General features: G+C 41.1%; 1 protein-coding gene across 1 annotated transcript in view; it reads right to left on the bottom strand.

The window, feature by feature from the left end:
* KIF26A (kinesin family member 26A) overlaps nt 1–23,513 on the bottom strand; it is a 102,863-nt gene that overhangs the window by 48,150 nt on the left and 31,200 nt on the right. The window contains 2 exon segments of the mRNA XM_075104051.1: nt 2,792–2,958; nt 18,927–19,427. Of these exon segments, the coding sequence (XP_074960152.1) occupies nt 2,792–2,958; nt 18,927–19,427 (668 nt within the window).

The raw sequence follows: 23,513 nt of genomic DNA, 5'->3' as shown, positions 1-23,513 counted from the left end.
CCCTATGAAGGCTTTGTCTTCCAAACTAACTAACCCTGCATCCCAATACACTGAATGTTAACATACACACATATTTTTGCCTAGCTACTTTATAAAAAACAGCCCTTTTCCCAAGCCAAAGTCCCAATCACAGCCCCTTTTTACAAAAGGGCTCTTGTAAAAACATGGAGGTACTCAGTAGATTTGGTCAAAGAGAGGGAAATTATTTTAAATAAATCAATACATGTGTGTGATTATCAATAAATTAATTGCATTTATTCCAGTAGAGAACAAGGAACAAAACGTGCCAGGCTCTTCATAACATGAATAAGACACTAGCCCTGCTATGAAGTTCAGAATTTAAGTGGCTGAGGAGACAAACATGGTAAGGAAAGAATCAGCAAATACAATATATAGTGACTACAGCATAACACTGGTGCCATGACTCCTCTTTCATCTCTAGGTGCTTGCTGAGAGAGGATTCACTGGACAGAGAGACAAAGGACAGAGAAGTGGAGGATGCTGCAAAGAATTCAAGGCATGGATGACCTTCTTCCTCAATGTGCTCGAAGCTGGATGGTACACAGAGAAAGAGGAGACTGGACTGGAAAGGCTGGAGCAAAGAAGCCCAATATCTGAATAAAAACAGCCAAAACTGTTGATATCCCAACACTTGTGGTTCCTGGATAAACCACTTCCACCCCAGTTTCTGCCAGCATCTGTCTCTCACTCATCCTTGAAGACTTCCTCCTCCTCCTCTCCCCTCCTGTTGAGGACTGCATGGCTCAAGGGCAGGAGGAAGACTCAGCATGGAAACTGATCTTTAAGGTCCCCATGGCAGGAGGCGTCAGAAAAGAGGAAGGAGCAGTGGGAGAGGGAGCCTCTCCTGAGGATAATGCCAATGGTGGTGGAGGAGCCTCACCAGAACTATGCAACAGTACCCACCCAAGGACCTCCTCAACATATTTATGACTGCCAGGGATCGATAATGGATTTCTCTCCCCCAGCCTTTGTGGTATCTTCTGCTTTTCAATTTGTGTTTTTAAATCAAAATCACAACTGAACTTGTTTTTTGAATGCTTGCTTTTAGGGAATCTGAGACTCTTAGACAGGCTCTGGAATACCAAGAAAAGAATGCTGAAATACATGATCAGCAGCGTGATGAAAGATCACAAAAACACTATAAAGCTAATTCAGAGAACTGGTAACTGTTAAAGGAAAAAATTATTTCTCACTTAAATCTCTCTCTCTCCAACAACAACCACAAAAAAAAAAAGAAACAGGAGTGCTTTGTGCAAAAAATTCAACCAGTCCTGTTCTTTGGTTAAAAAATTGAAGAGAATCAATTTTGAACAGAGGAAACGGTACATAAGCAATGTACTAATGGGTTTTAAAATGTTTTAGCTAGTACATAGCTGCTAAAGCTATAAAACTCTAATTCACTCAAGGCAAAGACAGATTCATGAGAAGCAATTAGGGCCTGATCCAACATACAATGATGTCATTTTCAATCTTACTGCTGACTTCAATAACCTTTGAATCAAGCCAACGACAATCACTAGTAAGGATCTGTCATTTTACAATAAAACTGAGAACTGAGTTTTGCTGACCAGTGACAGAAGCATTACTGGGAGAAAAGATTTGGGGTCTTATTTCAGATTATTAGGCACTGATTTCTTTTTCTCAATTGCATGGAAGGTATTTTCTTTTCTGTATTCCCCAGTGAAAGTTGCAGTCTTTACATTTGCTTACAACATACAGATTCACACTGAAGTAAATCCAAAACAGATTAAGTTAAATCACACTGTTCGTACCCACAATATGAAATGCAGTAATGAAAGCTGTGCTGCTGTCCAGTCTACGTACTTTGGAGAAGATTCATCTGCCCTTATTTAGGTAACTAAACAAGAAAAGAGATGCCTCAGTTTTTCTCCTTACCTTTCCTCTCCCACTGATTTCAGATACCTATCTTAAAATGAAACAAATCATCCTTTGTAGACAACCATTTCTCTGTGTTGACTTTAAAACTGCAGCACTTAGCACAGAGACAAAACACTAACGTACACACACCACTCTTGGGGCACTCATTTCCCAACCTCTTGTGTACAGACAGACTGTGATATGTAGGCATATAATGCTTAAGAGTCCCTGTACTCATGTTGTGTGTGTTCTTCTGAAAACCAGAACTTGGGAAGTTGAGCTCGTTCTGAGGTCAGATTCTAACTTAAAGTAAATGTCATTTTTTAATGGTGCAAAACATTTTAAAGATCAAGGAAAAGGAAACAGGACAATTACCATTCTCATTATATGATTACAACATGAAAAGAAGAATCCTCACTCAGTGCATAAATCTGACTTTAATGCCATTCACAGACATACGTTTTTCAATATTGTCTCAAAACATGTTCAGTTTTGAATTAAAAAAGGAGTTTGGAATGCAAGTACAAAGCCCTGAATTTTGTTGTTTTAAATACCATCTGCTTGACAGCGTATTGCATTTAATCAACATTGTTAATTACAACAAACATTTCATGAACAAAACTAACATATCATTTTCGTTATAAGACCCAAGAATGGAAAAATAAAAAGAATGTTCTAGGCTACTGCTAAGAAAAGAATCTCTTAAACTGTTTTAACTGTTGTTACCAACAATGGAAAAACTTTCGTTTGCACACATAGGCCATGCCACTGAATAAAAGTCCAACTTTTATTTAGATCTGAGTGAAGGATCATGGCAAGGAGACTCAAGAGCATTTCACAAATGTTTGAAGACCCATGAGTGATTACAGAAACCAGAAAGATTAAAAACTACCTTATGAAGAACGAAGCTGCAGCTGAGGTACCTGCCGAGACCCCAGCTGGAGCAACCAGGCTCTGGGAGGCTGCCGAGCCGCCTGCTCCTGCGGGGTCGGAGGTGTTCTGCCCTGAGCTGACCTGAACATTGGAACCATCCCGGCCACTTTCTGGTGCTGTTTCTGCCTGAAAAAAATAAAAACACATGTACAGGTTAATACACCTGCCGAATGGCTATGACAGGAGAAATCTCACAAAGCACTTCCAAAGAGCATCTTTGCAAGGGCGAAGGTGAAGATAGCAGTGGCTGAGGAGTGATACAGCTGGACAAGAGTACACAGTAGGTCCTGCAACAGAGAAGGTAAAAACCACAACCGCAGCAGATGAGCAGAATAACACAGAGACCCTTTGTGATGGGTAATGCACAGTTAAATAGTTTGACAGGCATGAAGAAATGGAAAACGATAAGCTGAACCCTTTTGTTTTACAGTGTTATTTGGGAGCTGGCAGAACTGTTTATCTGGTTCAGTTATAACTGTCAGGGATTATTTCTCAGTGGCACATCATCTGCAAGACCTATCTGTTTAAGAAGAACTAACCAAACAGTCACATTTGTAACAAGGTTCCACATGAATAACGCCCAGAACTAAATAAAAAAAAAAAATTGATTTTTCAAAACATATATCCAGCCCTGCTTTTCAGCATTATCTGTCTTAGCAGCACAAATACACAGCATTTTTGTCTCCTGCAAACCATTCCACTGGAAGAACAAGAGTGACTGGAGATACCACAGATCCATTATGCTGGAGAAAATGTATCTGAGACAGAGTTGGGGCGGGGGGCGCACAATTGTTTTGAGATTTTGCCAAAGTATCAGACATCTGTATTGTGAAATTGTGTCATGTTGGTATCTTCACACTTAGGCCACCAACTCTTTCAGTACCGAGTTCAATTAAGTCCCATCAGTCAAATGCTCGTTGACAGTGCTGGGAAGGCCTCCTGAAACTGCTCTATGTCTAGGAGTACTGAAGATTTAATTAGAGATGACACCACAATAAATATTTGTCAAAAGAGTTAATTGCTTCATGTATGATAATGTATGATGTTTCTGTCATCTGAAATACTACTTTGACATTTCCAACTAATTAGCTAAAATAAATTCCAGAAAAGGAGACAGCTTTGTAATGAAGCACAAACACAATTAAGTACTTCCTGGGATGCCACCAAATTTTAAATTTTGTACTGCCATAGATCATGTTTTACAACTACAGATATGCAGACATGGTAATAGGGACTTCCCAGTTACATACACACCCTCAATTTTCTCATGCACTGACAAACCAAACAGAGTTTTTCTCATGAGAACTAAGGCAACCCCGTTATTAGGTATCAAGTAAAAGAAAACTCTGCCAACCAGCTGCTTGACTGGTGCATGAAAGGCTGTCTGGAGTTTCATCTGGACTCATTCCCATTGTTTGAGTGCTGAATCCCCAGTTCCCAGCAAAGTCAACAAGAGTGCATCCAGCTCTTTTGAAGGTCTGCTCTTTAAAGATTAATACTATTATCAGTATTATGGAGTGGGTGACTAATGCTTGACCATAGACTGCTACACAAAAAAGTACTTTTGTAGAGCGCACCTAAGAGACCTGAGGCTGAGACACAGAAGAATATTCATGCAGATTAACTTGATCGTAGTGAAGCTATTCACACTAGAAGCCTAACTGGAACCTTTGAATAAACCTCTGCAAAATCCTTCACTTCGTACACAGACGTTTCAGGAGACTTAGCGATGCAGGCTAAAAGGCAGTGACCAAGCACTGCTAGAGGACAAGAAAAACAGTAATACGAGCAGGTACTTGAACATTAACAAATTGAAGCGACGCATGTGCAGTCTTGACCTACTCCAGCCATGGAAAGTATATGGCACGGGGAAAACAATGCAGACTGGGAAAGATCCAAATGTGACAGCTGAACTTCTGGGTTACCTGAACTGATGCAAAGCGCTGATTGTAAGCTGAGCTTACTACGGACTTAGCAATTTACAGACTAGGAAATTTACACCAGAAACTCTGGAGCCACTACAAAGGGCTCACGAATTGGCATGCCAAGAAGCTGCAATGCACAGCAGCCAGGGGCACGGTGGCCAGCAAGAGAAGGAAACCCTACTAGCAGCCACTGGCAGGCTAACATTAGTATTTGAATACTCCCATATGTTCCGCCAGGAAGACAACCATAACCATAACCCTCTGTCATGTGTGCTGTTGTCTCAGACTAAAAATTACAGGGTGAAGATGACTTCCCAAGACGTATTTTTCCATTCACTTTCAACAGGGGCTATATTAGATGACAGGACTTTGAAACAAAGAAATTCACATGTTTAAGCAAAATATTGAAAAAACAGGCAGAGGCCGCAAAATGTTTCTAACTAATCGTTCTTTAATGAATAATCTAAATGATGGAATAACTGAAAGCTAAATATGAAATCTGCAGAGTTAGCATGAAACTTCAGTGAATTTTACAGCAAAGTGTAACAGATTTGTAAGAACTGATTGCAATCTGTTAACAGATCAATTCCTGTAAAAGCTATTCACACTTAACAAAAATATGAGCAATGCATAACATACATTTCTTTTTTACCACTGTTTTATTTCTATGAGAACTTAGAAGCCTATATTTCTAAGAGACCAATGACTGTGGACATACCAGGCATCTAACTTGAAATATCCAGATGAACCCCAATATTTCAGATACCAGATGGTTAATATACTTTCCAAACCAACATATCGAAGTTGGATATCTGTAAATTGTCATTACCACGAGACACTTTTGGAAGTTCAAACTGTAATTTCTGGGTAAATTTGGAAGTTTTATTCTCAGTTGTGTGGGTGGGTGAAAAGAGGATGAGAAGCCAAGGAGAAGGTATTAATTCTTGTAAAGGGGGAAAAAGTGAAGACAGACGTGCAAGATAAAATAATCAGAAGACTAGTGCGGAAGACAACCTGTATCTTTTTCATTAAGTCTTCAATTACCCAATTAGTATTCTTAAACGCAGAGGAAACATTGTTTTGCTGCATGGTGAGAAGCTGAAAAAGCGTAAAACAAGTTCTTCCAAGTTTAGGATTCATTTCAAGGACTGCTTGCACCATCCAAAGTGACAGCATTTTCCAGCACAACCACGTACATCTCTCCCTGAGACAGCTGTATCTCTCAGCTGATGAGGAAGGCTCAGGTATGAGGAAATTTGTCAGGTCCAACTCATGTGCCCTGAGGCAGGAAAACTAAAGAAAAGTAATGGGACCCTCCCAGGCACTCTGTTTTGTCACACCATGATTTCAGCTTGTGTGGCTGAGAGCTGCTGGAGGGGTACGAACAAGATAAGGGGACTTTGTTTTAAAACTAAATGTTAATGCACCTCCCTCATCTCAACCCATGTTCTTCTGGGGACTGTCTAGAAAATTACATTTTCCACACAAATAGGAGCAACTTTGCATGACTTTTTTAAGCACATAAGTCTGCACAGGGAGAAGACTCCGGTTTGTAGCTGAGAGGGAACTATGCTTCTTCCATTTACTAAGTTTTCATAAATCATTCATGATCAAACATAGAAGTCACAACCCTGTCACTATAAAGTGTTACTCACTGCACTGAATATTTAAAGTGTCATAGGCATCCAGAGATTAATGTTTGTTTTAATTTTCAAAGAAAAGGTTTGCCAGACAAATGCCATTAACCCTCTGAAAACCAGCTAATCCTCAAAGGAAGGATTTCCAAAAGTGCTCCGTAGGACCCCTTCCCTCTACTCGCTCTGAAGCCACATGAAAACTGGTACCAGTAAGAGCACAGCAAGGACAACACTTGAAAATGTCACTCCAGGCTTTTGCACATGCAGGAATGACCAATGTCTCAGTGCTTCATATTGGTGCCTGTGTCATAGATGGGAGGGGTTTGGTACCAGATCCCAGCACCCATCCTGAGGACATGGGAGCAGAGCTAGACATGCTGCATTTTGTCTGGCAGCTTCTACACATGCAGCTGAGATTGGCAGGGCCTCAACAGGCAATGACAGCGTGCGTTGTTCCCAGTTAAGATGGCCAAAGGCTGGGGGAGAGGCCAGCAAGGGACAGAAGTGACCTGACATCCTCAGGTATGTTGGGCAGAACAGGGGCATCCCCCGCCCCGTCCCCGATTCCCAGCACACAGGTTCCCTGCTGTGACCATATGGCAGGAAACATCTGCCCAGGTTTAAACAAGTCAGACTAGTCCAAAATTACACTGTAGAGAAGTTGGCCACAGACTGAATTTCCAGGTACACAGTACACTGTCAGGCCATTACCGTCTAAAGGACAATTACAACCCTAACAAGCTTTTCACAAGTTTGAAGTGCAAAGCAAAAACTAAGCCATGTTTCCAGTTTCCTGAATATTTCCATTCTCTGGACATTGACCTTTGTCCAGGGATCCAAAAAAGCCAAGCTAGGTGCTGCCACTTTGTCTCTGTAACTCGTGCAAAATATGTGCCTGGTGACCTGCAAGAAAAACATGGGAATATAAAAAACTAGAGAAAAATAGATTAATCCTGGGACTGCACTGCAATGGTAAGAGAAAACCAGAAGGCTGGATAGAGCTGCAACAGAAAGTAATCAGATACGATGTCTAAATATAACTATCAAGAACAGATTCACAGAAGAGGGAATGGAGAAAATTACAAAAGCATCAATGAGTCTGATACACATCTGTGTAATCAGAGTCGAACTCAATACAGTTTGTTTTATTTCCAAAAATTGGTCCCATAATGAAAGCATTCAGCAGGGCTTCAACAGTGAATTGCAGGTGAAGCTCTAGCAAGATCAAGCCTGAGTCTGTACTGGGGCTTTTTTTATTTTATTTTTAAGTTGTTTTTACCACCTTCTGACTAGCAGGCAGGCTTACAGAATTCTGAGTATTTGCTTTAACTTACTATATTCCCCTCTCAGACTGGAACGTCACAGCCAATTAAATTGTAAAATCTGCTTGACCAAATGATTTTGCAATATATTAAATCTACTCTTTGTCTATGATAGAACAGTAATTTTCCCCCGAAATGATTCATCCTAAGACTCTTATGACCTCTTACCTCTAACTGGAACAAACGTGATGTAAATCTCTATCTGGATAATGTTCATACTATAAACCCTTCCTTCCCGTATGTGCGGATACATCCTGCATACATCTCCTACGTGAAACGTCTCCTCCTCACACTGCCTAGCATTCTGTAAAGTTAACTGTGCAGTATACACCAGGTTGAAATTAAATGTGTTCTGGATAAACTTTTTACTGCCTTTTGACAATGTTTCTGCTGGGGCTTATTATAAAATAACTAGGGCATTTTGTAACTAAAATACACTCCTGCAGTCATTTTATAACCTGCAGCTGCAATGTGGTAACATGAATGCCTAAACCTGTAGTTTCAGACTTTTATGTGCATCTCATGTTCAATGTGAATCAAATGCAGAGCATAATATCCCTTCCCCAAAAACAGGTTTTCGGCTACAAGAGGTGCTAATGTGTGGCTTATGATTGATCTCTGATGATGAGGCAGAAGGAAAAAAAAAAACAACAGATAAGTAGAATAGGAGGGCTTGTCTGCTGTCACAGACTGGAAAGTAAAATAGGAGACCCAAAGACAATGTCAGGGCCCTTGTTTTTTGCATGAATCCTGAATTACTAAGACAGGTTAAGGGTTTGGATCTTCACCACCAAAAATCACTAGCAGTCTGCGCTTCAGGCACAGAAAGGAGCTCATCCTTCAACTGCAGAGCACATGCACCCAGCTGCATCCAGAGCTGATGCAGAACAAGGTTGAAGAAGAGGCAGCTTGTTTGTTCCCCTCTGACCAGGAGCTCCTGATCTCACCTTGGCCCAAGATGTCTCCTACACCATGCTCCTTGGTCCCTGAGAAATTTATTATGGTTTTGGGCAGGCCTCCTTTGTATACGAAATGCCCATCCTTCCTTCCGCCTGCTCATGTTCCCAAGCTGGAAGGTCTCTGCAGCCAGGGCTCTGGTAGCACAAAGATGCCACCAGATAGCAATGGACCAATTACTTCACATTTCAGCCACTCAGGACAGGGGTACAGAAAGAGGCAGTAAGCAATGCTTTTATTTTTTTTCCTACTTCACAGCTCTCTGACTACCAGTCACACAAACTTCACCCTCCTACCTGCACAGGTAAACCCACCACTTAGAAAGTCATTAGGACATGAAAAAGGGCTATCAAAGGAGGATGTAGATCCTGCTGCACATAAACACTCTCAAATTGGGACTTTTCACCTGCAGTTCATTTAAAACAGCCAGACTAGAGGAAATTTTTCTTCTAATGCCTCCAGGCAAACATCAGAAAGTGTTGCCCAGAGCCCTCCCTGCTGACATGTATTACAATAGTTACAGCCTCCAAAGCCAAAAAAAAAAAAATATATAGCTATGTACTGCTCAGGGTGTTTTCATTTACCATTGTGGTCAAAATTAAAAATGTTTATTCAAGTGGACAAATATATAGTTGAAGCCCTGCGTTTTGTCAGAAGCTGATATGAGCAAGCAAAGGAATTCATTAACACGCTCATAATAATGCAAATTTCTGTCAGCTTAGGATTGAGTTTCCTACAAGAAGACAAATGCTTTTCCATTAGGACTGACTTCCACAGGCCAGATGTGTATCTAACCGCAGTAAAACACAGGACATGTACAGAGCTTTGAATCAGGAGAACTTGTGTTGCCTTCCTGAGTCTACAACAAAGTTTCTCAGTGACTTCAGGCAACTCAACTAAAATCTCACTGTGCCTTGATTACTCTTTATTCAGCAAAATGGAATAACCACGTTGCCAAGAATTACAGGCCTTACAATTTTATTAAAATTGTATTATTATAATACAATACGTACAATAATGTAATTATTATATTGCTATAATGATTGACATAAAATGTCAGCAAATAAAGGCAAAGGTGGACAGAGACTGTCATACCTAATTTCTATTTCAATCATGCCTGAATTGCTTATACATTAGGTGTAACTACTTTAAAGAGACCATCCCTTGAGACCAATTTGCCTGACAGCTACCACATGCAAGGCACCCATTGACTAGTACCTTGCTTGAACAGATATAAGCCCTCATTATATGAAGGGAAAACTGGGTCTTTAGTACACTCAAGTCTAGAGAACAATGTTTAATTACATCGTGAAGCAGCATTAACTTCGCAAACACAGGAACAGCTCTGTGATTATTTTTGAAGGATATCGAGCTTCCAAATCAGGGATGGGGCTGTGCAGATATTGCTCTTTCTTCCTTGTGGCTGTTCCCTGCTGACCTGCAGTTTACTGCCCACGTGGAAACCACGTAACTCGGACACACAGACAGCCATGACTTACCATGACTGGAGTGCAATCACCAAGTCTACAGACATCCCAAAGCTCTTCCAAGTGGCCAAATGCCAAGCCAGTCATGAGGAACTCCAGAAGAACTTCCCAAATGTGAGCGGGCAAAGAAGTGTCAGGTGAGATTTGGCATAGATAAGACCATGTATTTAGGGAAAAATAATCTAAATCAGACCTAAACAATGCTGAACTCAAAACTGGCAGTTACAACGCAGAAGATCTAAAGGTTGTTAACAGTTCCTCTGAAATCATCACTTCAAGATGTAGCAGCAGAGAAAAAAAAAACAACTACCACCAAAACCACACCAAACAAATTTTGACATCACAAGGGAGGGCACTGAGAACAAGAAGGAGGGGGCCCATATACTGAGTACCACACGCAGTCCTAGTCCTGCATCTCAAGACAGCGGTAGTGGAGTAAGGGAGATGACAGAGCCAAGCAAGTAAATGGTCAAGAGGATGGAGCAGCTGAGTTAGAAGGAGAGATGAAAGAGGCTGGGACTCCAGTTTGTAGAGGGGAAGGCTGAGTGGGATCTGACTACGGTTTACAAAGTTGTGGAGGTGGTGGCTAAGGTGAAAGAATGTGAGTACTACTTTGCACTGGGATAGTGAACTTGTGGAGCCTACTGACCCAGGAGGCTGTGGAGGCAGACTGTCAGCAGGGTCAGAGAGGGATTAGATAAATTTCTGGACATCAGGTCCAAAATCAGATACTAAAGGGAACAGACAAGTATGTGTCCCTGAGAGTTCCCCAGCTGTGCATGATGGGGAATATGAACAGACTGCAGAAAGCAGCCAGGCTCCATGGCTTTCCCTAAACACCATTTCAGGCTCTGCTTCTGGAGACAGCCCTGGGCTAGATGGGCTGCAGCTCAGACCCAGTAGGATATTTATTATGTTCTTATCATTCCCATACTACCTTTTCTTAGTCTTTGTTAGCTTAACTAGTAACAGGAAGCTGCTCTAATCCCATAGGGCTCCATGTGTACTTCAGAGTCCTCAAGAGAGGCTGGTGAGACTCGGGGGGGTGTCTACACAGCTACTCTGCATGGACCAACTAAACCCAGACCCTTTCCAAGCCAGGCATCACAAAGGCCGATCTCCCCTTCTTCACCTTTCCGCCACTTTGAGACTCTTGCCATCTACCCCCCTACAACAGCAAACTGCCTTGCCCAACTTTACCACCGTGACTTTTGAGAAGCAGAAGGGGGAGGTTCTGAATGTTAGATCCATTATCTTTGCCTAACAACACCAAAAATACAGCAACGGACTCCTGCCCATGGCACCTTTCAAATGCTTCCTTCAACTAAGGTATCAGAAAAGAACAAACTTGTCCAGTTTTGAGATAGTGGCAGCTATGCAAACCCAGAGGAATTAATTCATAAGCACTTGGGCTCCAAACAAAAGTAATAATAATAATAATAGATCAACTCTGGAAAATGCCTAACCACAACATCAGTTTGTAGAATAATTCATATGGACTCACTTGCCTAGAAGTGTTTCACGCTTGAATCTTACAAGTACTACTCTCAGATTCAAAGCAAACCTCTAATTATTGATCCTTCGTTACACTGGGAAATTACCTCATCGTAGTTTTAAAGTTCTATTTATAAGTCTAATAATCTCATCATTGATTACGGTGACTGTATTCTAATTATAAATCCATTATCTCCTCAACAATGAAATAAAATCAATAATGCACGTAAAGGGAAAAAAAGGAATTTAAATGCATACATTAATGTCACTTCAAGTAGCTCTATTTTATGCACCATCTCTAACAAAACTGTGTCACATCATTAGCAATAATGTGAAAAATCTTTTTCAATTAACAGAGCTGATTTGATGCTATGTTCAGTAAAGTGGCAATCTATTCCATTAAACACACACATATGAAATGGCTGAAACATCTATGAACTCTATCTATACATCATATATTCTCTCCCAAGTGATGAAACAGAAAAGTAGATACGTTTTCTATTGATGCTTTTTAAACCTCCTTTCAGAAGCTACCACCCAGGGCATTTCAGTGACTCTAGCTGCAAGTAACAAAGAGCATTGGTATTTGCCACACGCTCAGCCGCTCATGCCGCAAAACAACAGGAGACGCTTTTGGCAATGCTCACACTGTGCACAGCATGACTACCTGGAGGCCCATGACCTCAACACGCCATCATTCCAGTACACAGTGTATAGAGCAAATGTTAAATTCAAAGTGCTTTCCAAAAAATGTACAATGTTCAATCCTACTTTACACAAGCAGCATGACTGGGCAATCCATACTCGCACCCAGCTGTGCAAATCAGTTCCTTCCATGCAGCATACAGAGAACAGTGCAAACGACTCTCTCTCCACCAGCCTGCATATGACTAAGGTCTGAGCTCAGCCTAAATTTATCTGGTTGCTCTGCTGCATTAACCTCTGAAACCAAAAGGACATTATTCAGCTGCAGCCCACCCTTAACAACCAATGTAGCCAGTGCAGAGCAATGGTAGCCTCATAAAAGCACTCCTACATCAGCTATATAGAGTCTTTCTCAAATGTTGGATGACACTTCTGAGCTCCAGCCTTTCTTGAAAGGTGATTTCTAATGTTGGGGTGGCATGGGATGCATTGATTAACAACCAGTTCACTGGCGAGTTCACAGTGGAGTGCATACACAGTATAAATGGACCGGTGGGAAGCAAAAGCAGCTGAAAGTGAATTGACTGAACAGAAAGCGCATCCCAAATAAACTACTTCAGAGGCAAGACGAGAAAATGTAAATATTTTGGGTAAAAAAAGGCGGGATTTTTTTTATCTTAGCATAGTTTATGACACACTTGCTGGATGAGAGAATGACCTGTGGGCCAAAGGAAAATCCTGTGGATTACCATTTGCACGTAATCTCTAAAGTCTGCTTGTCTTAAAACTACCCCTGATGAGTACAGGTGAAGTCTGGGCCAACATTCTTTGTTATTGCTTGTTGGCTTCAATTGTCAACAAAGGCGAGTATGGACTTGTTTCCCTGTGAGAGCTGTAATAACAACTGCTTAGCCTAGAGGGGTGAGGGATCAAAAGAACTGTTTTCAGGTAGTAATTCGAGCTGCAAGAGGGTCTTAGTCCTAAGAATAGTTACCCTGTGCCACACTGTAAAACCAGTAGTATGGCAGGTGTTAAATACACAAGGGATGCAATCTACACCCTCGCGTAAGAAAATGCTCATTTCCATCTTGTAGCCAATAATCTTTCCATCAACTCTTAATATTTTTCCTAAGTCACTCTGGTACCTGGGGATACTTCAAAAAGTAAACTCATTTTCACCTTTAGCATTCTACACTGGGGGCAATCTAGAAAAAAAGAACATTAAGACCTTGGCAACTACACAAAACAGAGGGATAAGTTTTTATCTGTGTGATTAAGGCTGTATTTCCAACCCACGCCTTCTAAGCTGGTCGGCTACCTGGCTCTTGGGCAGGGTCTCATTGACTCTGAATGCAAGGAGTCGGTAGCAGCGTCATCCTCCCACATCACACCCCTCTGTCTGCATTTGCTAAGGCAGCAAAGTGCAATGCAAGGCAATGCTTCCCAGCCGAGACACAACAGTGTCAGGAAAAGTCTTTTCCATGGGGGCTATAAATCAGGCTAGTATGAGAAAAGCAGTTAGTAACTTGGATCAAAAGGTTTCCTTCTGCTGTTCAGACTCGTTACGGAGAGTGACCAACGCTAGCTTTGAAGATTTTTTTTTTTTTTGCCACCCCCTTTCCTTTATGTACTTCCTCTACAAAAGCAGTAGCACTAACACTGCTAAAGCTAAAGGGAAAACAGAAAAGCCTCTATGCAACCCCGACCCACCACTTGTCTGGGGTTTGCTGTTGACTTCTGCAGAGCCAGGATGTTATATGTAGAGTCTGAGAAACGTCCCAAAGCTCAAAGTCATCCAGATGTCTCACAGACAAGATTTATGATCAAAGCACTATATTTTAATTGTTTCGTTACAAAATATATTTCATGCATTGCATTAATAAAAGGTCACTGAGAAAGCTATCAAGAATTATTTTAAAAATTAATTTAAAAATCCATTTGGTATGACATTTATCAAAGTAAAAAAGTAAATGCTGGAAAGTAAATCTTGTCATTCTTCTGTTTTCCACAGTCAGCTTTTTATTGCATCTTCTAAGCAAAATGTAAGTCATCCTTACTATAAACAAAGAGGATTTAAGGAAAGTCAACAGAGGCTGAACTACCCTCAGATGAATCCATCTGGTTTACATTAGGGTAAGCAGGAGACCTATTCCTAAGAACGAAACGAAAGCTTGAATTGTGACTAAAATAACCTTCAGGGCTTTTTCACATAAAACAAACGTAACTCCTTTAACTTCAGAGTATATGCACCCATTTACACATGCTATGGGTGAACCCTCCCTCCCTGAATCTCACTGAATCAAGCCATAAACTTATACCGAACTTTAAATTTGTGAATACACTCATGGACATACACTGGTCTATTGATAAACTGACAATTTTATATACACATGCTTTAAAAATTTTACTTAAGCCACTTTCAATTCTCCAGTGCTCCAACATTTCCAATTTCCTAATGGTGCATTCTTTAACATATTTTTAAAGCAACTTAGAAACTGGTAAAGATTCAAGGAACCACAATATTTTGCCTTATAGCCAGTACCATTTCTATATATTCAAATTAGAAACACAGTGGCAAGGATTTCATTTTGCATAAGATGAGGTTGTTTTGCAAATTGCTTTTTCTTTCTATTTCACTGTGAAGTCTTTAGAGCGCATGGCATGGCTACTTTACCACTTTTACACAGTACATAACACTGCATACTAATAAAACAGCCACTTGAATGCATACAGTAAGACCTCTTTTTTCCACAATATATGCAGATACTTCTAATATGTGTACAAGTTATTTTCAGTGGTTTTAATTTTCTACCTCTTAGATTCCAACACACCTAGGAAGCCTAAACTCCCCTTGCTCCTCTGCATCTGTGTTAAAATGAGTGGCAATGCTGAGCACTGCTAACATGTTTTTTCATTTGAGTAGTAACATTATATTCACTTGTCAGGTCTGGAATTAAAAACATCAATATAAAACTATTTATTAATTAAAGTTGTCAGTTGTCCACTACAAATCAGCTGTCTTACCCAGAGTTATGCCAGCCCCCTCCCCCCATAGCGCTCGCTGTCTGGTCAGACTACTTATCACTGCTACTGGTTATTATTTTTTGTAATTTTTCACAACGGACCACTTGGGTAAAGCAGCTGATTACATCTTCACCTTTTGCACCTTGGTTTTAATCCCAGTATTCCCCTCCCTGGACCTTCCTCTGCCTCCTTAATTACTGTTCCTCTTCACGGCTCCCGAAGCCCACAGTTATTATTTTGGTTTGAGCAACACCCATACTAAGCTTCAAAGACACATTCCTGTTCAAAAAATTTATAATCTATATAATGAATTTTCACACTTGAACTCCAAATATATATTAAAAATTTATGATGTCCTGCACTTCTGACCCCAAACATTCAGCCCAAAAGTGTTTTCACAACCACAAATGACATTACAAGGTAATACATGTGAGTTTGGTGAGAGAGATGAGATGAGAGCAGAAATCAAGCCATTTTTTTTCTCTCCACAGACAATTCCAATACTGCCACTATTAAAACTAACCATAATTAAAAACATGGAACCTGGAGAAATGTTTGTGGGTATGAGGTGTCTGGGGGTTTGGCAGCCATACGCTGGGGTGTATTTTCACCCCTGCAAGGCACTGGGCACATGGCACCCCGCATTGGCCACCTGAGCAAGGGTTTGCTCCGGGTCACCCAGCCAGGCTCTGTGACAGGCATCTTCGGCAGACAGGGAAAGCCAAGACAGACATCCAAGAGATGAGAAGGACAAAGCACCTCTTGGAAGTGCCTGTTGCTCTCCCGCAACTATAAAGGAAGCCTCGGTAATTAGCTTAGAATAAACACCTGTGTTTTTGGCAGCTAAAAATAGTTGAGACAAACCCCAGCCTTTATCTGTGTCTGTCTTCCCGTCTAGAAAATGACGTTCACTTTGGATGGAGCACAAAGTTAAACCACTGAGATGTAAAGCACTTGGATAACAGTTTTCTACCAGGGAGTTCAGCACTTGTTTCAAGAACAACCTTTTGGTTAGAAAACAAGGCAAAATTAGAGATTCCAAGTGAAACAGGAGTATTTACGGAGCGATCAAAATAACTGACATTACTACTGAGAGTGTAAACTCCCAGGGTAAGGGGCCGTCTTTTTCTTCCCCGTTTGTGTGGTATCTTGCCTAGATGGGGGCTGTAGACTCCAAGATGCAGTCACATTACACATACTAAATAATTCAATGCTGTCCTTTCTACAGCAATTCTTCTTGCTCCAGAATTCCTCTAGCCAGACTAGCTTTGCCCCACAAGAAGATGGGCAAGGTTACTAAAGACAGGCATCTCCAAAAAGTATGTATATCCACAGTTCTCTCCTGGGTTAATCTTAAACCTAAACCCTGTCTCCAACTTCAGGAAAGAATAACCAAAATTAAAAAAAAAATAATCAAGAACATTTTTCTAATAGGAAAGGAAGCTTTGACTTGACAATCAATCGAAATCAGGGAATACCAGTCTTTGCAAAACTAAGATGAGGTGAGATGAGCATTGGACAAGAACATCCTGCAGTGGATGCTGTCCTAGACAAGGGCGAGGCTAGCCAGCTCCTGAAATCCCTCCAATCCTATTTCCTCTGACACCTGTGATTCCTCTGGGGAAAGGCGTAGGGGAAACACTTTCTGCCTCACCCACCCAAATAGCTTCATCAGACACAAGACTCTTAATAATACAAAAAGCAGTAGCAGAATTCAGACAGACACGGAAAGCACAATCTGGGCAGAGATCCACAACAGAGTTATTTGACCTAAATGAATTTTTTAAATTAAAAAAAAAAAAGAAAAAGAGAACAACTGAAGCCTAGTTTCTCTCCAAAATCTGCTTCTAAATCTAAACTGTCCTTGCAGATGACTGGATCACATCCAAGCATCCTCCAACACTCACAGTCTAACAGTGTTTGTCCTTTCATTAAAGGCCACTGTTTTCCAGGCTACTGAGTTTCTTTGCACATATCTAGATCACACTTACGCTCTGTTGCATTATACACATTTTTCCTTCACAGGGGTTAAATGAGGCAACTCAGTTTTATCTTCAAATAATGCAGTGGTTAGGGAAAACCACATCTATCAGTCAGCACGGCTAAGCAGGAAGAAATCTGGAGCTGGCTGTTAGTGAATTATTTAAGACAAGAATAAAGGCAGAGAAGGAAATGAGCATAGAAATGGAAATACTTTGGCTTCCAGAAAGTGCAGGCTCCTTAACCCTGTAGCTTTCTCTTTTTTTTTTTTTCTCTACATTTCTGTGATATATACAGAATTTGAAAGATAATTAAAAACTAACCTCATATGCCTTATATTGGCCGAATTGATCCCTAATGCATGGAGCAGCATTTTAGAGGAAAGCACTCATAGCAGCTGCTCCTCAAACTATGAAGAGCTGAATGGGCCATTTTTCCCCTTTTCTCAACATAAAATCATCAGAGAGATCTGACATCATTGAAAATTCACTGGATTTAAATGGGGACCCCTCAGATGTGGGATGTGTGTCCATTCACAGATTTCCATATGAGAGAAGTACAGGAGGGAGGAATCACTTCTCCAAGCCTTTTCTGGAAGGAAACACAACAGTCATCCTGTGAAAGCAATGTTGTTATACAGCTGCACCTCTAAGTATTTCTCTCTGATGATCTTAGAGCTCAATCAGCTGAAGCTACCAAGTCACATTAGGTGGTGTTTATATACTACAGCACATAAAGCATTATGTTAAATTTAAAGCTGCCTAGCACCGACATACCTGGTCTTGCAAGATCTGCTACATCATCTTTAAGTGAAAACCATGACTTCTATTCATACACATTTCATCATTACTCACACTCCCCTGTTCACTACCATGGGAACGCAGTTTAGGAATAAATCTTAGTCAAAATCAGTCACTATATCCTCCTTCTTAGCACAGTTCCATAGGTAGTCACAAATCTGTAATGAACTTGCTTTTAAAGGTAACATGCACCTCTATAAAGCTTTTTCATTCGCTAGAAGAGTTCTTAAAATATACACAGAATACAGGAAATCAACATCAATGCTTAAAACCCAAGTGCAATGACATTTACCGGCATGTGGCTCTGAAGCAACCTTCTGAACACCCTCCTCTACATCAAACTGTTTTGCAGCACATCTAACCTGAAAATTAATTCTCTCCATCACAGTCCATCAACAGCATCTGCTGAACTGAACACAGCCTTAGAAGTTCAATGCTAGACTTGAGGGTCAAGTTCATCTTTGATATAATCCCATGAGGTTCCCAGTTTCATGTGTGACAAACTCGGCATTTTATGTTTTTCTAAAGAGGTCACCAGGTATGTGACAGCCAAATAACATCACCTGCATACGTGAAGCTAAAATAGGTGCAAACACATCTGAGGAAAGGATCTCACCATCTGAGATAAGAAAGCAAATTCCTTGTGACATCCGACAGAACATCGTTCAAAGCCCTTTTTCAGCTCTTCAGCTCTTGAAACATGGTTTAGAATACCATTAGCTGATCCCCTCTAAGATAAATATGCATGCATCTCAAATTTTATATCTCCCTATATCCACACACATGTAAACAAAACTCAAGCATCTAAATTATCACTACTTACTAGACAAGCCTGAGGCAGGAAGCTGTTCACCCTGGAGATACTCCACATGCCCTCGAGGTACTGCTGAGCTTGGATGGTGACCGAGCTCAGAGCCCCGCTGAGACCACTGGGGGCCACCGTGACTTGAACGCTGGAGTTTGGAAAACTGCCTGCGCCTTGAGACCATCCGAGTCCCTTCTTCCTCTCTGCCCCAGAGAAGAGATTTGGCGACTTTCCAGGCTGCCTGCCCACCTGTCCAGCAATGAGCGGCAGGTCTCTCTGGGAAGAGACCGTGACCACCCTGGGTACCATGCTGGTCACTGCCCCGGCACTGGGTGGCAGGTCTGGCATCTCTGGGTAGCTGGTTTGACTGAGGGTGTGCATCATCTGAATGGCTTCCTGCTTCAGCTGATTCAAGTGAGTGGCACAAGTTTCGCATCTGCTCTCTCCTTCATTCCTGTTTTTCTGTAAATAGTCAGGCACTTGAAGCTTGTCAAAAATTAAAGCTGATAATCGTGGGTCCTGAAGAAGGGGGGAAAGGCAGAAAAAAAAAAACATACTGAGTTAAAACAATGCAGAGGGATAAAAAGAAAGAAAAATACAGAAGTTCTCTGTGATTTGCTCTCCACCCATGGAAGTACTTTAAATCTGTTCTGGTAACTTCCAGTGTTTGTTCCGCCGAATACTCTAATAGACTCACAGGTCATAGCGGATTAATAAACCATAAGCAAATTCATTTGTATCAGACCCAGCATGAAAATTATCATCACTGGAGTTGTGGTGTACTTGATAGCTACTCATTCTTCTAATTAACTCTCCTTCGGAGACATCTAACATGCCTGTGTTTCCCATGCCCAGGAAGAACTTTAGTTGAGATGCTGACCTGACAAATATCATAATGCATTTCAAAGGCAGACCATCACCTTAAACCCAGGAAAATTAGACTTCAGAGTATTTTTAAAAATTAGTGCATGACCTGGTAAATGTTTTGTTGTCCTCACCCTCAGAAGTTATTAATCAAGTGGCATAAAAAACACTTTACATGGTGCTGCCCCAGCTGGCTCCTCTGCTAGCAAGGACCGTTATTTCTGATCTTTGTAATCCAGATGGTTGCAATATTCCCTTACACTACAGTTGCTTTGATGAGAAATAGATTTGAGCCTACAGCCCTGTGTGAAGGTGTAACAATGTGCACACTAAAAAGCTCATTTAAAAGAAACGTCTATTTTGTTTCCACATAGCAATTTTTCCTCCCCTCTCCCTTGCTGGTTCATTTTAAGGCTGCCCAGACATTTTAAAACCCAACTCCGTGATTCCAGTTCAGGGATAGAGTTACCTATCTCCTGAAACACACAAACACCTTCCCATCCCAAGCCTGCTACTGTAAAGATTAGCCAAGAGATTAAATCCAGCCTTTTTGTAAACCTGCTATCAAGAGTAATACCATGCAGTAAAACTGACCCAACTTCACACACTCTCATTGAGCTCTCTAAACAATTAAGGTTTTAATGAAATCACAGTGCAGCCAGAGGTTTATTTGTATAATTATTTTAAGCTAAAATATTTCATTTGCTTGTTAATAATGAAGGCACACAAAGCTAGTAAGTCAGCCATCCAACATATGCTGGGGGTATCCCCAGATCAGTACTCATTTTTAAAAATGTATTACTTTATGCCAAGCTGCAATTGCTCTCTAGGAAATTAATGTCCTATTAGAAAACTAACTAATTCTGGTTTTAATTACAACACACATCAATAAAACTCTTTTAAGAAGTATTGGCACTGGTACTTTGGCTTTGCTCATTATTCTCTTTTAACTGCGTATCTCCCTTTGCTCTGAATTCAGGAAGTCCTACAACACCGCCTACCTTCTGCAGCAGCAGCACAGAAGTTATCTCACTTTCAGCTTCTGGACTACTCCTGCAGTAGATTTTTATCTATCTCACAAGACACAGTAGGGTGATGATAGAAACCACTGCGAGTGTATCGAGCATCACATCATTCCGCAGCCAAAAGGCATTAACAAAAGTTGCTTCTTCCGCAATTATTGATTATTTACTGACTTTAAAAAAAAAAAAAAAGGTACTTCTCAGGCTAAGGAAAGCTTCTCCTGCTGCTGACTGAAAATAAATTGCATTCACATTAGTGAACCAGTTTACAAAATCAAGTGAAAGACACACTTTCATTTTTTTCTCCTTATTGAGGTTTAGATCCTGGTAAAAATGCCTTTGAAGTTCCACCATTTGCGTACCCTTATGAACAAACCTCCCAGAAGATGGTAATACTACATTAACAGATATTAGTCAGGGAAAAAAAAGTAATTAATATTTTATAAACTTTTTTCTAACCCTTTGGCGGAAAGTGCTGTTGGTTAGAGTTAAAAATATAAAACTCAGTGCTGCAAGCACTATTAAGCCTCAGGCAAAACAAAGGCCACGCAGTCTATCTCCCAAGAAAAACAAACAGCACGGCACTGTGCAGAAACCTTTCCAAGTGAGAGTCCTCTGAGCAAATTCTTGCCGTGGCTGACACACAGCATCTATTCAAACAGTCCCAGAAAGCAGCATCTTCCAGCGCCGGGTGCCCCATCCACAGCCAGGCACATCCCTGGGCTTGCTCCTTTGATCCAAGTTGGGCACACAAGGAAGCACCTGCAGGTCCCAACTGCGCGAGCCTCATCTGGCAATGTTTAAAATTGCTATCAAATGTCAAAAGTTTCAAATAAGCAATTAAAGCAAATTACTAGGTGAAACAGACTTCTCATTTAAAAGAAACAACTTCTTTTGATGTAAAGAAAATTAATGACCCCAGTTCTAGCTCCATAAACAGAGTTTACAGTGTAAGGCAGATCAGAGTCAGGCCTGTCTTGCAGTTACGAGGAGACTGAGTGGATGCCATATTAAGGTGGGGGGGAACAAACAAAAAATTACATTAAAAAATTCCATTTATTTAGAAAATTATACAGAGCAAACCATTTGGCACACGATATGCCAAATTTAAAACTTCCAATTTATTTATAGTAAAAGGGTGCTATTTTCCAGCACCTGTATTTTGCTAAGCATTTACAAGGAGACTTTTAACCCGCTCATCCAGCCTCTGTTAACCCCATTTTGCATCTGTGGCCGTCCTCCTCCAGCACCTCACCAAGGGCCCAGATGTACGGTTAGATTACTTTTATTTTTCCAATCTGTGCAACAAAAACACCTGGCTAATGGTTGGGCGTGAAGGGCAGAGGAAACACAAGTTGCTGTTAAAAACATTAACCATAACTTAAAAGTTAAGCCAGCCCCATTAAAGAGGTTTCACTACCCGGTGACAATGCCTGGTCCCAGGGAGCCCCCGCTTCAGAAGCTCGCACCCTAACAAGGCTGGGGTGGAAGTTACACTCTCGTGTTTTACAGAGGGAAGAAATAAAACTTGAGTGACCAAATGTGTTAGATGCACACGTGGCCGGGGGGAAGCAGTTAAAGCCATCCTTGTTACAGCTCCACCGGCAGAGAGGCAAGACAGACAAAGACGGTGTGCAAGTTGCTGGGGGGGACTGGCACAAAAATTAGACATAAAACATACAAGCCTCTCTTCCAAACAGTGCCTCAAAACCAATTTAGTCTGCTGTGCTACAAAGAAGACGACTCCTTTATTCCTGTACAGCATAAATAAACTATGCTGTCTTTGTCACACCTACTTTCCAAATACTATTCTTACCATCTGAACCAGCAGGATAAGCAAAATACTGTAATGCTTTAATATTCACAGCTTCCCCTCCCACTACAGAAACCAAAACCCTAATTTTATTCTCAGCTTGTTAACTTTTGCATACAAATTTTAGATATTCAAACATCACCAACTGTTAGAAGGATAAAATAAATTGTCCCACTAGGGACAATTGCACTGGGGAGCCCAGCAGCCCCCAGCAAAGTCAAGGCATGAGCTGATTACATGTACTTACTTGAGGAAGAGTTTTCTGAAATGCCTGAATTTACCACTGTTTTTCAGCAAGCAGTTCTTACAGGCACAAGCAAACTTGCGAACTGCTGCTGCGAGATTACACATGTGCAAATTGCCCACCCAAGGAAGAGCACACTGACATGGTCTGCAAGTCCTTCCAAGCTCAACCGGGCAGGACGGTAAACTTAGGAAACCAAGATTGTGCCCCTGCTAGAATATACAGAAAAACACCCGTTTAGTTCAACACCGGCTGCATTTAGCCTGGAGTTTGCCTTCAGGCTTCATCTCTGAAACCCAGAGTAGGGAAAATGAGCTCAGATTTGAGAACACATCCGGCATTATGTAACAGAAAGAAAGAAAAAGTGATTTCTACTATTTTGTTTCTTTAATTCACACTTCCCTCTCTGATGTATACCTCAACTGCTGTACTGCCTCCCTGTGAAATCCAGCAAGGACCAAGCAGGGTTTCAGCTATGCAGGTAACGCCAATGTGCTGCATGTGGGGCACACAAACAAAACCCACATCTCACAACTGTAAAATACTATGGCCTGAGACATTGCCCTTGAAACTAGAGACTTACTCAAAGCAACTGGATGTGGCTGAAGGCCAACAGCTCTGAAAAGTCCCTCTACAGCTTAGGCACCAAAATCATAACCAAG

The sequence above is a fragment of the Phalacrocorax aristotelis genome, chromosome 9 (assembly GCF_949628215.1).
Source record: "Phalacrocorax aristotelis chromosome 9, bGulAri2.1, whole genome shotgun sequence".
In the NCBI taxonomy this organism is placed as follows: Eukaryota; Metazoa; Chordata; class Aves; order Suliformes; family Phalacrocoracidae; genus Phalacrocorax; species Phalacrocorax aristotelis.
This window is presented reverse-complemented; position numbering and strand designations above follow the sequence as displayed.